The 15,116-nt window shown below is 36.2% G+C and overlaps 2 protein-coding genes across 2 annotated transcripts; both read right to left on the bottom strand.

Moving 5' to 3' along the window:
* Positions 1–7,627: 7,627 nt before the first annotated feature.
* Positions 7,628–8,842, bottom strand: LOC145796514 (uncharacterized). The gene is made up of 4 exons (XM_082881753.1): positions 8,623–8,842; positions 8,444–8,536; positions 8,251–8,358; positions 7,628–8,168 (listed from the first exon to the last, which is right to left on the bottom strand). Exons 1-4 carry the CDS (start codon positions 8,746–8,748, stop codon positions 7,761–7,763), a joined length of 735 nt encoding a protein of 244 aa, XP_082737879.1. The 5' UTR covers positions 8,749–8,842; the 3' UTR covers positions 7,628–7,760.
* A 1,388-nt stretch (positions 8,843–10,230) lies between these two features.
* On the bottom strand, positions 10,231–14,352 carry LOC145796512 (uncharacterized). The gene is made up of 3 exons (XM_082881752.1): positions 13,698–14,352; positions 10,739–11,022; positions 10,231–10,645 (listed from the first exon to the last, which is right to left on the bottom strand). The coding sequence occupies exons 2-3, from the start codon at positions 11,019–11,021 to the stop codon at positions 10,389–10,391; spliced, it is 540 nt and encodes a 179-aa protein (XP_082737878.1). The 5' UTR covers position 11,022; positions 13,698–14,352; the 3' UTR covers positions 10,231–10,388.
* Positions 14,353–15,116: the final 764 nt, after the last annotated feature.

The following is a 15,116-nucleotide window of genomic DNA, read 5'->3' as shown; positions in this document are numbered from 1 at the left end:
AGTTAAATCTTGCATTTGATCTTGTTTTAGAACTTTGGAGCTTCAAGGAACCCATGCATGTGTTGAATTTGCATTGTTTTTCATGTTCTTAAAGTTTATTTGAAAATTGTGTTTAATTGAACTACCTTTGGGCTTTGATTTCTCAAATTGATCTTTGAAACATGTCATATTATGAGTTTACAAGTGTATTCCAGGAAATTAGCCCAAAAGGATCGAATTTGATGCATTGTAGTTGAGTTTTGAGCTTGAGGTTCAAATTTGAAAATTCCGGATTTTGGACTCACGCTCGAGTGGAAAACTCCACGCTCGAGCGTACATACTGAGTTCATGCAGTACACTCGAGCGGGGAAAATGACGCTCGAGCGGGAATTTTGTGTATCCAGTACTTTGCCTATGTTTACGGTCCACTCGAGCGGGGTAATGCACGCTCGAGCGAGGACTTGTGTCTTACGCTCGAGCGGGTATCGAGTGCCCATCGAGCGTGAATTTCATGCATCCAGTACTTTTACTGTAGCTTGCAGTCCACTCGAGCGGAGTAATCCACGCTCAAGCGGATTCTTTTTGTCTACATGTTCGCTCGAGCGTAGAAGGCCACGCTCGAGCGGGACCCCTGTTTCACCAAAATTTTGAAAAGTGTTTTAAAGCGCATCTTTGCATCCTCATTCCATCCTAGGCATTCCTAGGCCATGTTTTAGACTCTATAGTGAGGGTAAGAGATTAGAAACACACTAAGAGCCAATGAAATAAGTTTTGTACAATTAGAACGTGTGTTTCAAGTGTGCATCTGTTATGTGTCGTGTAGGCCACGTGCCACGTCCTGTCTGATCGATCTGCTCTGTCTGTCTGTCTCCAAGCCCACTGTGAGTAATAACTATGTAAAGTTATGTTTAACCTAAGTATTTTCTGACTGGTATGGCATAATCTGTTTTCTGAAATGCTATCTTACGAATGATAAATGAATGTCCAATTTTCTGAAAAGTATTTGTGGCACCCTTAGTTCACGTGGCCCTCGCCCGGGGGTAACAATACCGCGGCCAATCTGCATGTGGCTCTCGCCTGGGGGTAACAATACCGCGGCTAATCTGCATGTGGCCCTCGCCCATGGGTAACAATACCGCGGCCAATCTGCACGTGGCCTTTGCCTGGGAGTAACAATACCATGGCTACTTGCACGCAAGTTATGGACCTTTGTGGTCGTTGGTACCATGTATGTGGGTCTCTGGACCAATCTGTTCTGATAGCTAATGGGTGTACCAAGTATGATCTTATGCAAAATCTGAATATGAAAGTGTATATGAATCTGTTTCTGTTTTGAAGTCTGATTATGCTCTGATTTAAATGCTGGATTCTAACTTGTGCTAGACATCATTCATATAACCCCTTTACTCTGTTATTATTTACTGGGCTTTCACTTACAGTTTATATTATGTATGTAGGTGAGCTGGCACATGACCAGGGCTAGAGTTGACGGCCCTCTGTACCGTTTTGTCAGCCAACCCTTGTGCCTCTCGAGGAGGTTCCAATCAAAGTTTAATGCCAAGGCTGTTTTTCTTTTCATGCTAGTCTCTGTAACTGTTTGTAAAGTCAAATCTTGGGAAGTTCACTTCTGTAAATCTTTTATAAATATTGTGTATCTGGACTAGCATGTTTATATATATATATATATATAAGTAAGTTTTGAAATGTTCTGTCCCATGTACATCTGCAGCCCCTTATCACTTGCTAATCTGTTCAGAGGCCTTTGGTAATCCACGGATTACTGGCCAGTTACGGTGCTAAACCTACAGGGGCGGGTTTAGGTCGTGACAGAAACCAACAGAGAAAAGAGAGGGGGGGGATGGGAGGACAACACCGATCCAAACAAGCTATATAAAAATTACAACACCAGATTACTAAACAACCAAACAAAACATCAAACCATCAGCTTCAGCAGCACCAATGATGGACCCCTAAACATAAACCAATTAGTTAGCTTTTCCCCAAAACAAAAGCAGAGCAATCCCATAGCAAAAACCTAAGCAACCATCTTGAGTTTCACCAGCTCACAAAGCTCCATCATCTTTGGCAGATTATGCCCACAGTCTAGAGGTTGCAAAGGCGAATCTGATTCAGATTGTAAACGAAGTCATCAATCAAATAGGAAATATCAACCAAGTATGCCTTGATCCAATAAGCAATTCTGACCTTGACAAGCTTGCACAAGTCCTCTAGGATAGGGTGATGATTGTTGAATATGATATCATTATGTAACTTCCAAAGTGACCAAAGAACTGCTAAAGGAATGGCTCCCCAAATAGAATGTTCAAAATTTATGTACTTGAAACCAAGCCACTAATCAAAAAGAGTGAGAACAGAACAAGGTGATACCCAGCTCAGCCCCTACTACTCGATGACATTGGACCAAAGCTACCAAACAAAGGGGCAAAGCAAAAGAATATGATCAAGTGTTTCCAAGCCTGATTGAAAGAGCACACAAGATAAATTAGAATTATTGTTTAACACCCCAATTGACTGCAAGAATTCCTTTATTTTCACTTTGCCTTTCCAAGCTAACCAAGCAAAAAACTTGACTTTTGGTGGAGTGATGTTGTTCTAGATGAGCCTTGAGATGATAAGCTTGGGACCAAGGTTTGCTTCAAGATTCAAGTATGCTGATTTTAGTGAGAACTGGTTTGAACTTAAGTATATTCCATCTGATGCTATCAGTAGATCCATCATTGATTGGACGACTTGTATTTAATAAGTCACAAAGCTTCACCACATCTTTTTTTCCATTCAAATAGTGTTGTTTTGATTGAAGGACCAGCATCCTTGGCTATCCTTGACATTAGTGATCATTCTCAGAGTTGCTTCCTTCTCAGAGTTGATAATTTTGAGTTTGGTACATATCATTTGGATTCATTTGGAAAAAAAAATTTTAAGTTGAGACTTTTTAAAGATTTTTTAGCTATCATTTGGTTGTGTCATGACATTTAAAATCAATTAAGAATCCTTTTCTCTTCATGTGAGAGAAATTTCTATGTTGGATAACCCTCATGTAATTCTTTTTGTTGGTGTGTTGTTTTGTTTTGTCCTATGCTTAGGAGTAATTACTAAACATTGTATCTAGAATCTCTATTGAAGCTCTCTCTCTCTCTCTCTCTCATGTGAATTAGACAATTCTTGACTTGGTTTGGGAAAGGAAAAAAAACTCAACTAATAATCCAACTAACAACGTAATTTGGATATAAAATAAATGCATTTCTATGCTTCAAATGAGAAAATATCTGTTGAAGCCTACTATATTTTTCTATCTTCTCTCTATATCTAATCATTTTTCTTTCCATCCATAAGGGCTGCCTATCCAAAATTTGTTATTACTATTATTATTATTATTTTTCCTCATGGTTGGATACATAGTTATTGCCATTTGCGGGAACTACTATTCATCTTCAAGTGAAGGAAGATTGTAAATTTTATGCAAAAATGTCAAAATTTGATTGATTCATGTACTTTAGAAAACTTTATCACACAAACTTATAGTGATTTTGGCTTGCTTGGCATTTAAGTAATTGTTGATTCACAGGAAAATCCACGAAAAGATAATTGTGCAGTCATGACAACTATATTTGTTTCCATTATGATAAACAATTGTACTTCATTGCTTGCATGCGAAGTGATCTAAGAAATTTCTATTCAGTTGGATAACCCTCATGTTATTCCTTTTGTTGGTGTGTTGTTTTGTTTTGTCCTATGCTTCGGAGTAATTACTAAACATTGCATCTAGAATCTCTATTTGAAGCTCTCTCTCTCTCTCTCTCTCTCTCTCTAATGTGAATTAGACAATTCTTGATTTGGTTTGAGAAAGGAAAAAAAAAACTCAACTAATGATCTAACTAACAATGTAATTTGGATATAAACACTACAAGAATTAACACTTTTGCCGACTAAAAATTTAGTCGGCAAAAGTTCATTTTTAGTCGGCAAAAGTCATCCGCGACTAATTTTTTTGGTCGCCACTTTGGTCGCCAATTGAGGGTCGCGGAAAGTAATTAGCGACTAAAAAGTTTTTTAGTCGCGAAAAAGTCATATTTGCTGACTAAATTTTTGGTCGCTAAATATATAATTACTGCGACTAATTCATTTAGTAGCTAAAACATTTTAGTCGCGAAAAGTCATATTTGCCGACTAAATTTTTGGTCGCTAAATATATAATTACTGCGACTAATCCATTTAGTAGCTAAAACATTTTAGTCGCGAAAAGTCATATTTGCCGACTAAATTTTTGGTCGCTAAATATATAATTACTCCGACTAATCCATTTAATAGCTAAAACATTTTAGTCGCGAAAAGTCATATTTGCCGACTAAATTTTTGGTCGCTAAATATATAATTACTGCGACTAATCCATTTAGTAGCTAAAACATTTTAGTCGCGAAAAGTCATATTTTCCCGACCAAATATGTTAGTTGCCAATTCGCACATTTAACGACTAAATAGTTTGGTCGGCAACTAAGGCCCGTTTCCACAACCAAAAAATTTGGTTGCCAATTGTCACATTCCACGACTAACAAGTTTGGTCGGCAAATGGCACATTCCACGACCAAAAAAGTTTGGTCGGCAATTGTCACATTCCACCACCAAATATGTTAGTCGCGAAAAAAAATGTTTGCGCAACTAAAACTTTAGTCGGCAATTGACCTATTAGCGACAATTTCCGTTTTAGTCGCCAAAATTAATAATTTTAACGACTAATTATTTTGTCGGCAAAAGTATTAGTTATCTTTCCCAACTAATCAATTGGTCGCCAAAACAAAAAAAACAAGATCAACATTTGGTCGCCAACATCCAACAAAATAAACATGTAATTCATAATAATTCATCCAATTCATTCAATATAATATGTAATTTGCAAGCTTCATTCAAATCAACTGAATCATGAACAATTGACAAAATATAAATCATCCAAGCCTAAACTTGTTTAATGAAAGTCATCAACTATTATAAACTTTCATCCACAAATAATTTCAAAGATACATATTCCTCCAATTAAAAATCCACTTGTAATCTATATAATTATCCAAGTCACATCCATCTAGCATAACAATTTAAAACATAACAATTAGTTGTTATTATGTTTTAAATTGTTATCCATGCTCAGCTATCAAAAAATATACACACTAGTAGTCTATCTAAATATTTTTCATACACATTCATCCAAAAAAAATAACTACTACTCCTCCCAAATATTTTCCATACACATCTATTCAAAAATATATATTCCTTCCAAAAATGCTTATAGTGCCCATTAGTCCTGTACAATTTAGCTTCGTGCACGAGATCATCCATCTGTACCAAAGAAAATAAGAAATAATGTCAGGTAACTTTTGGTTAAAAATATTTGCACATAACTTTATTGTAAAATTGGACAAAAAATATTTTTTCTACATGGAAAGTAAAGGAAACATTAACAAATTAAATGACAATCAATACCATTTTGTAAATTAAACATCATTCATATGTATATATCAATTATAACTATTGTTCCACAATATGCCAATATTGACCTATGCTTCAACAATGGAAACTAAGTTAAATGAAAGACTATATATACCTAAAAATTAATTGAGGCAAGGCCCGGACACCCAATAAAAAGTCTTTGCTAACACAAAGATACGTTATCATGTAGCTTTCACATTAACTTCTTGTTTTGGCATGATTCACATTGAAAATTACAAAGCATTAAATTGGGGGCCATATTAGAATTATTATTCTATGGAGAGATAAAGAGAAAAGAGATAGTACAAAACCTCCGAAGCCAGTCCAATCCTAATGAACAGAAAAATCCAGAAAATACACCAAATCCGCCTAAAAAGAGGGTCATTGTCCCAGTCCACACTTTGCCCAAGCCTGATATATGGATGGACCAAGACGGTTTATATAACTCAATCACACCACACAAATGGTGCTCATGACAAACAAAATAAAGCGACAATGCACTAAAGACACTTTCAATTAATAATCATGACAAAACTAGTAGAAATTTCAAAACTAAATGTTATAGGATTCTCTAAAGTTTCACAATTTAGATAACTAAACAACTAAGATCCTACTTGACCAAGCACTGAGATTTAGCTTATGATGAGTTTTCACATTTCATGGCATGAACATGCAAGCTACAACCCAATAAAGAGCTGTCTTTGTTTGAATGAATATTGATATCTTGATGATGATGATGATGATGATGATGATGATTTTGACACTGATGAAACTTTTAAAGGGCAATATCTTGCTTTGAAATTTTACAATGGCATGTTAGCTAGTTTACGAAGATGATTCTGCATGCACTTAACTTCAATGAAATTAGAATTCATGCACTTAACTTCAATGAAATTAGAAGTCACTGAGGGAGCAAAGACTTCGTGTAGTTATCTAGGTCAAGTTTTGTCTTTATTGATACTTGGGACCGGTGGATAGGGTATGGACTTGATTTAACATAATTTGTTCAGAGTGGTTGTCTTTAGGTTCGCAAATTCACAACCTCAAAATTAATAAACAGTGTTTTAATCACAAAATCAGCGATCTATGGATAGAACAAAAACATCTTGTCTGCAATTTAGCTTAATTTGTTTTAAGTAGTTAGTTGTCCCATATTCGAAATCACAACAACAAAATTAATAAGCCTAATCAGTGATTTATCTGTAAGTAGAAAATTTTATATGTAAATCTACCATGGAAAATGGCACTACTGATTATAAGAAGTTGAATTCCCACTAATATAACATTGCATGTCGCAGATATGACCATTTCAAATAGAAGAATTGCACAAATACCAACAAGAACCTTCATGTACAATTCTCCAAAACCCATCAAGAAGATGAGAAGCTCATCACACACATCAGTAGCCATGGCCATGGCTGTTGGAGTTCTGTTCCTAAACTAGCAGGTATGAATTCTACTTGTTATTTCTTGTCTCATTTCAAGAGAGGGATAGAAGAAGGAAATCGAATACAGGTGCTGAGCTTGGCTGATCCCTAAGAGTCTGGTGTTATTTCACTGCACTATAGGACTTGCTCAAGATCTATTTTATACTTAGTATTGTCATTTCTAGAAATCAATGACTGGATTTTGGAACAAATATTGAGTTTAACGGTGACACAAGTCACGGACAATCAAAATATCAGAAATAAGATTAAGTAGACATCATTTGTCACCCACTAATCTAACTATGCACTACCGCAATATAAGATTCATCATTGGTTGGTGATACTTTTAATATTGTCATGTAATAATACCATTATACCCAATATTTGTTCTAATTTTATTGTTGAGATATTGCAGGCTTGCAAAGGTGCGAAAAGAGTTGCAGACTAAGGTGGATAAATTACTTGAGGCCAGATCTCAAGAGGGGTTCTTTTACTGAACAAGAAGAGAGAATCATCATTGATGTTCATAGAATTCTAGGCAACAGATGGGCTCAGATAGCCAAACACCTCCCTGGTAGAACTGACAATGAAGTCAAGAACTTTTGGAACTCATGCATCAAGAAAAAGCTCATCTCACTTGGCTTAGATCCAAACACTCACAATCTTCTCTCTCCCCATCAAACTACCACCAATTTGTTTCGGTGCTGTTTCCAATGTTTGGCCCCGAATGGGTTGTTTTCCCCTTTTTGCCTCACAATTTGTTCTCTAATATTCTCATAACACGTTTATTTGCCTTGACTTTGAACATAAATATAATGCAATTTGGTTAACACACTTACCCATTACCATAAGTAGCTATGGTGGGGACTTTGATGGATTGAGCTTTTCCAAAACTTGCGCCAACGTGCTCTGAAGTCCAAAAATCTGCATCTGCATCTCCTCACGTTGTCTTGCATTCTCTGCCTCTTTCATTTGTTGCTCCTCTTCCTTTTTTTGCTGCTCCTCTTCCTTTTTTTTCTGCTCCTCACGGTCACTCTGCTGCTCCGCACGCAGTATCTCCAACTCGGATGTAAGCCTTTTCAAGTGCTCCTCACGTGCTTGTGATGCCACATTCAACCCAACATCACAAGACGAGGGCTTTGGTCCGACCCCAAAACCTCTCAAGTATCCCTTCTTCTTCCCCAGCACCACTCTTGATATATCCTCTTGTGTCATCGGTGTTCCAGACTCAATAGACTCATCCCGCACCATTGTCATTTGCTCCTGTAATTGTGACATATAACTATTGTTAATATAAATCAAACACAGTAGTTACTATAAGTGTCCAAATGATTGGAATAGTTACATGTAAATCACAGCATATAGGATCAATCCATTCTTTTGTCTTCTTGTTCTGATGAGTGTCCTTGTAGAAATTGCAAATATCTGGCAACAAGCCACCGTTTTCCTTCACCTGTGATATGCCAAACACCGATATCAACACTAACATTTTAAATATGTGTGGATAAAGTTAATAAAATCAATGACACACATCTCACCGCAATGCTCATCGCCGCCGGAAAAGATCGCGACCCACTACTATGATTGTAGGGTAGCTTGCTCCTATTTAGTTTGCCGGCATCGTAGCGAGGCTACATAATCCAGATTATAACGGTTTGTTACATATATAGTTAAACAATGATAAAGAGTACTAAGTAATAACTAAATCATAACATACCTTGTTTTTAGGATCCAACCATACTTGGTCAATCAAATACTTCCAATCATCGGATTGTACTCCTTTGTATGGATGAGCATAGGGATCAATTCCCGCATCCACAAGCTTCTCCCATTTCTTCTTCATTCTGCACTTCCAATCTTTATATAACACATAACACTTCTTTTCCACAACTTTTTGGGATAGTGAATTCTCCTCGTAATTATCCCCAATCTCAAATTTATCCTACAATCAATACAAACACAATAAGTAACTTAACTTATGTAATGTGAAAGCTGCAAATATGTTAACAGTGCGAAAGCCTTAAAATGGTGTCATCATACTAGTTTAAATGAGGGAGCTATGACCAAGACTCCCTATAATCTTTCCATGATATATGATCCACCACTTTCATAGTTCAATCTGTGAAGAAAGAATTTGCCGACCAACTTATTCATGAATCATGTTGGTACATGAATTGGGGCAATGAAGACTAATTTGTATACAATGAAGACTAATTTGTATTAACTGCATCAATGATCGAAGGTCATCATACCCAGTGCAGAAGAGGTACTTAGTTGGCAAGTCGTACCCCCAACTTTTTTGTGACCAGGCTAATTCACATGACTTGAACCCACAGCAACACAGCTGGGAGCAGACAACACTTGCATCATGGAAGGGAGACAAATAAATAAAGTACACTTGTTATTTTCATCACTCTTAGCCAAGACCAGGCTTATTACTTTTTCTTTTACATGGGCATAGCCCAAAAACAGACATCAAAATTACACTCCACTAATAACAAGAATGACTCAGATTCAAGAATTATATAAAGGAGATTTGGCCCTCCACAACTTGATTGAAAAAACAGTGACTCAGAAAGTTGCAACACAAATAGGAGATCATTACTAAAGAAACCAAGTAACATTGACAATAGAACACAAGCTTTATCCTAACAATTTATGAATTTTGTGAACTACAAAACAAATTGCGATTGACTACAACTTCTCTTACTCCAATAATTGGATGATTTCCATTAGAAGCCAATTTAAGAAATTGACTACGGGAGCTTAACATCTACCATCCATACAGTCCACCTAAACTGGATTTAGCAGCAACCTGACAAACATTTATAATGCGCATCTTCATACATTGCCATCGTTTAAATGGAATACCAGTATACTATGTTCGTAGACAAATAACGATTTAAACATAGACATGTGGTTGTGGGTATCAAAATAATTTTACTTGAATCGGCATTTTCTGTAATGATATGTTTATCAGACATGTATGCAGAATCCAATTTCACAGAGCCTGTGATTGTCCTGTTGGTTAACAAGGCACTCACTAAAAAGACTAAATGGTTGTCCTACGTATGTGGTCAAGAATAATATGTCATGTACTTTATGTAGGTTGCATTGCTCTTAACTTCCATTGGAATGATAAAATAATGAAGAGAAGTTTATGGTAAGTAACTTTAAAAAAGCTATATCAACAAACAAAAAAATAAAGGAAACCACGGGACCTTAAACAATTTCATGTACCAACATGATTCATGAATAAGTTGGAATGGGCTGCTTATTTATAGACACTCCCTCCTCAAAAAATCTAAGATGGAATGGGCTGCTTATTTATAGACACAAGTTGAAGCAAATGAGCTTTTCATCTCTTCACTGCTTTCAAGCTTCGAAAACCAACAAAGTAAACAAAGAAAACAAATGAGCTCCTATATGCACATTATAAAAGCACTGTTTCCATCATCCACACAGACTATGAAAGCAATTTAATCATACCCGGACAGCTTGTACAACAGCAGCTTTTGTCGCTGGCTCAGCAGCAGTCCAATTGTTAACGCCTTGAATGGGGCACATCCTCCTAATCTGAAGGCCGATCTCATTCGATCCTGGGGTCGCTAGCACACCTTCGAATGCATTGAATGTCTCCGTGATTGGAATGTACAGCTTGTTTCCATTATTGTTGGCAATTCTTTTTGCTGTTGCTTTTCCAACTGTTGGTCCCCGCACACGCTTTGATGAAGATGCACCTGGTAATTGATAATATTATTAATGTATTTAAAAATTACAAAATATTAACAATATATATAAATTGAAGACAGATCTCAAACATATTTAATTACCTGCGCCACTCGGTTGACTTTGAGGAGATGGTGGATTCGTTTCAAACGGAGATGCTTCACAACTCTCAGATACACCTGGTGCATTACTTTCAGACGGAGATGGTGCAACAGTCTCAGATCCTGACAATGCAGCTTGTTCAGACGGAGATGGTACAATAGTCTGAGATCCATCTGCTGCAACACCTTCAGGAGTAGGTGTAGGTGTATCGGTCTGCGATGAGTATGGTTCAATTAATGCCCTCTTTGGTGGTGGGAAACGGCGCATCTTTTTCGCAGGAGCCATTCTATTACAATTTAACATAATCAAAGGCCAAAGAGCACAATGAGCACAAATTTTTAATGCATATAGACATATACATCAAGACTGATAATTAACAAACATTTCCGTTCATATTCTTAACTCAATTCTGTTACTATCTTGACATGGAATAACATTTGAATACTAAAGGACAAATTAATGTACTACCAATTTTATTAGTTTTATATTTTAGAATCTTGGTTGATAAAGGAAGTCTCTAAAATCTATGTAAAGTCATGTAATGCTTATAATTTAATAAAGTTGATATTTTAGAGATTTTCAAGAGCTTTGATGCTTTCTTATGGATTGTGTGATGCCTAAGGCCTCTAGGAGTGATTCGTAGAAACTATCTTCCTCTTCTCCATCTTTCCCTCTTGTAGACACTTTAACAGCTCAAACTCTGTTCACGGGTACTGTTTACAGCGCTTAAAGCAGCCCTTGAATAGTGCCAAAATCTCATGTTTTCATGCTTGTACGCTTACCCCTTTATTACTCTAAACAAACCTTTAAAACCCCTATACTTTTATTGCAATTTCAGCCATAAAACCCCAATTAAAATCAGTCCATAAACACATTGTTGCTGCTGTCCCTACTTGTCTTGCGTCATTGGGTATTTAGTTTTTATGCATCATTTGTTACTATTTTACTAGTTTTATTAGAGATTCTTTCCTTCTTTTTTTTCCTTTCCATTTTTGAAATTAATAACTTCATCTATGAAGTCCAGGCAAAATGAACTCATGCCTGTCTAGTGGTCCATAATTTTTTTTTATCTGTGAGGCGTTTGGATATATCCCAAGGACTGGTGAGACTATAAAAGTAGTACTTGAAAAGGCAGACCAAGAAGAGCATGATGAATATACTGAAGCAGATTCTGACCGCCAAGATGACCCACAAAAACATCAAAATTTTAAGCTTCAGGTATGGCTTTCATTTTTTTTCCCTACATTCAGTTCTTAGGGAGTTTCTTCACCTAAAGTAGTAGTTTCCTCTATGTCTGACCTACGTGTTAACTGGTGATATTACTGACTGGGAAGTGGTAGCCTTTTAGTGCTCTAAATGAGGTAGCCACGGAATTTGTCTCATAATTTAGTTTAACTTTTTATAAAGCGATCAATGGGGAGTCAACTTTTACTTTTACCAGCTCACTGGTGCATAAAACTTTCACCAGCTCATTTTGAATGCATAATCGCAATATTGGTTAGTGGATCCAATTCAATACCATGTACTGTAATAGGATGAGGAATGCTGATTGGTTAAAAGTGGTTTTATTTATTTCATGGATAAAAGGTAGTTGCTTTGAGCATCTCTATGTCATGAACTCAACATTTGATAAGTAGTCTATAACTTGAAATTTTGTCATATTTCTAACAGGTGCAATATGAATTGTGTTTATTAAGCATAATTTATTCACTTAATACCTTTAGTTTTTAACTGTTGAATTGGGTTATCAAATACTACCTAAAAGTAACGATGATAAGAGGGTGTACAAGTTATGGCTTAACCAATGAATCACATATGGATTACAGCCCTACAAAAAATCTCAAAGAAATATATATATATATTTTTTTTAAATGATAGAACAGCACATATTGGTTAGTGATTTGAAAAGCCACATTCAAGAGTTTTGAACACATCCCTTCACAACAAATTTGTATACGTCAGACAGAACAAGAAAGTGCATAGGTTTGTTTGTGCTGAACCTATATGGAACTGGTTTACGTCAAGATAACAAAGGGTTAGGAATGACATTTCCCTCAATTATGCTGACAGAAGAGAATACCAAAATGATATTAGGAACTATTTGAAGAGCACATTCACAGAGTCTTGGTACTTCAAAAGACAGTGCGAGGATATGTGAAAGCAACAGTAACCTTTCTTTATATGTAGAATATGCAAGAAATTGTTTTCTTTTCGAAATTGTTCATTGTTCATCATTTGTCTTCTTTGTAAAAGTTTCCAGTGGCAATCTTGCAGCTCGACAAACACAGTGGGGCCAGACGAATCACAAGACAAACCAGCTTTTTTGTAACTGAAGGCTCTCATTATTGGTACAGCCACACAAATCATGAGAAACAATTGATAGTGAATAATTTTCAAAAGTAGTACTTAAAATTTTTTTGCCATTTTGAATTTTTAAGCCCAAAAGTAAAACCTCCCTGGACATGCAAGATTATTTTCTAGGGTTCTGTAAAAGGAGAGTGTGAATAGGAGGACTTAATAAGTTAGACTTCCTTATATGTTTAATATATAGATCTTAAGTAGGTCAATAAACAAAGATATTAGCTTCAGCAAAACTAGATATATATCTCAGAGAATTGCACTATTACTCTAACACCAAATCCAAGGCTACACAATATCTCAGAAAACAAATGTAGCAAAACCATAGAGTGAGACTGAGAAGCCTCCTGAAAACTAGCAAAATGAGGGGTATTGCCCAAAATCTGAGAAAGAATCATATAAATCCTTGGGATATATCCAAATGAGGGGTATTGCCCAAAATCAAACCAGTTTAAGAAATCAACACGAAATTATTTAGTATAAATCATATAAAACCCTATAGCAAGAGTTGATAGTTGGGGAAATAGAGGAAGGGAGAGAGAGAGAGAGAGAGAAGAGAGCGAGATAGAGAGGGCAACCGACACAGAGAGGGAGAGAGAGAACCTGTGATCTGCGGCGGTGGCGGTGGTGATTTGCGGCTGCGGCGGTGCCGATGTGCAATGTACAGTGAGCGACGGTGGTAAGGGACTGTGCTGAGATGAGGTGGGGTGAGGTTTGGTGGTGATGTGTGAGAGAAGAGGACTTTTGTGTTTGTTTAAACAGAGAATGTAGAAGAGGGCGCGAAATGAAAAAGTAATTTCCCCCCCAAATTTTAGACCTGTGGCGACTAAGGTGGTGTTTGGGAAGAATTTTACCTAGGTTTTTTCTCATTTTTTCCATTAAAAGACAAAAATGTTGCAAAATCAAAAAAAACACATCCAAACAAAATATCACATCCAACCCCATAATCATTTCACTTTTTTTCTCACAAATATCACATCCAACCACAAAAAAATCCAACTATCTTCCCAAACACAAAAAAAAAAAAAAAAAAAATGACATTTTAATATCTTACATCTAAAAAAACCTACATAAAAACTCACTTCCCAAACATCATCTAAATTGGTTATTTGTTGGCAAATAACCCATATATAACGACTAAAACTTTTTGTACCTAGAACTTAAATAAGAGTGACATTTTAAAATATTTTAGTATTAAGTGAATTTGTTTTATTTTAGTATTCAGTGAATTTTTTAAATATTTTTTTTACAAATATTATACTTTTAAAGTGTATTTATGTTTGGTATATCGAAAAATTTTAAAAAACATTAGAATGAATTATACTTTTAAAATATTCACCGCTCATCGCTCGCCTCCGTGTGTGTGTGTGAGAGAGAGAGAGAGAGAGAGAGTGTGTTGTTTCGAAACTTAGGACTCTGTAAACCTGAAAGGAAATGAAAAAATGGGGGGAAAGGCAGAGGGAAAAAACAAAAGGGGGAAATTAAGTTTGGGCGGGCGAGTTAGTGAAAAAAAAAGGGAAATTTTGTTTCATTTTTTTTTTAATGATTTTTTTTTTTATTTGGTAGAAGTAGGGGTAATATTTTAATGAAAAATATTTTTCGTTAAAATAAAATTAATTTTTTATGGTTAATGAAAAATATGATTTTTGTAGCCCATTTTTTTTGTGAAGGTGGTGGAGGAGAGAGAGCGACAGTAGTGGTGAAGGTGGTGGATAAGAGGTGATGGTGATGGTGGTGGTGGTGGTGGCGAAGGAGATTGATGATGAAGTTGTGGTAGTGGTAGAGGAGATGGAGTGGCGGTGGTAAAGGAGAGGTAATAGTAGTAGTGGTGGTGGTAGTGGTAGTGAAGTGGTAACGATACTGGCAGTAATGGTAGTCGTAGAGATGGAGTGGCAACAATGGTAATAATGCTGGTAGTGGAATGACATTTGCAGTAGTAGTGAATGTGGTAGAGGAGATGGGTGGTGAGAGAGAGATGAGTGAGAGATAGATAGAGAAGAGAGATAGAGAGAGAGAAAGAGA

The sequence above is a fragment of the Camellia sinensis genome, chromosome 8 (assembly GCF_055761805.1).
Source record: "Camellia sinensis isolate YWXY chromosome 8, ASM5576180v1, whole genome shotgun sequence".
In the NCBI taxonomy this organism is placed as follows: Eukaryota; Viridiplantae; Streptophyta; class Magnoliopsida; order Ericales; family Theaceae; genus Camellia; species Camellia sinensis.
The sequence above is the reverse complement of the archived record's forward strand: the minus strand, read 5'-3'. Positions and strand labels throughout refer to the sequence as shown.

What these genes read in the sequence shown, in the direction of transcription:
- LOC145796512 (XM_082881752.1), bottom strand. Translation starts at nt 11,021, where the DNA reads ATGGCTCCTGCGAAAAAGATGCGCCGTTTCCCACCACCAAAGAGGGCA. An exon ending in AAGTCAACCGAGTGGCGCAG is followed by an intron (nt 10,646 to 10,738) that starts GTAATTAAATAT and finishes ATCAATTACCAG; the next exon opens with GTGCATCTTCATCAAAGCGT.
- LOC145796514 (XM_082881753.1), bottom strand. Translation starts at nt 8,748, where the DNA reads ATGAAGAAGAAATGGGAGAAGCTTGTGGATGCGGGAATTGATCCCTAT. An exon ending in CGGCGGCGATGAGCATTGCG is followed by an intron (nt 8,359 to 8,443) that starts GTGAGATGTGTG and finishes GGCATATCACAG; the next exon opens with GTGAAGGAAAACGGTGGCTT. An exon ending in CTATATGCTGTGATTTACAT is followed by an intron (nt 8,169 to 8,250) that starts GTAACTATTCCA and finishes TCACAATTACAG; the next exon opens with GAGCAAATGACAATGGTGCG.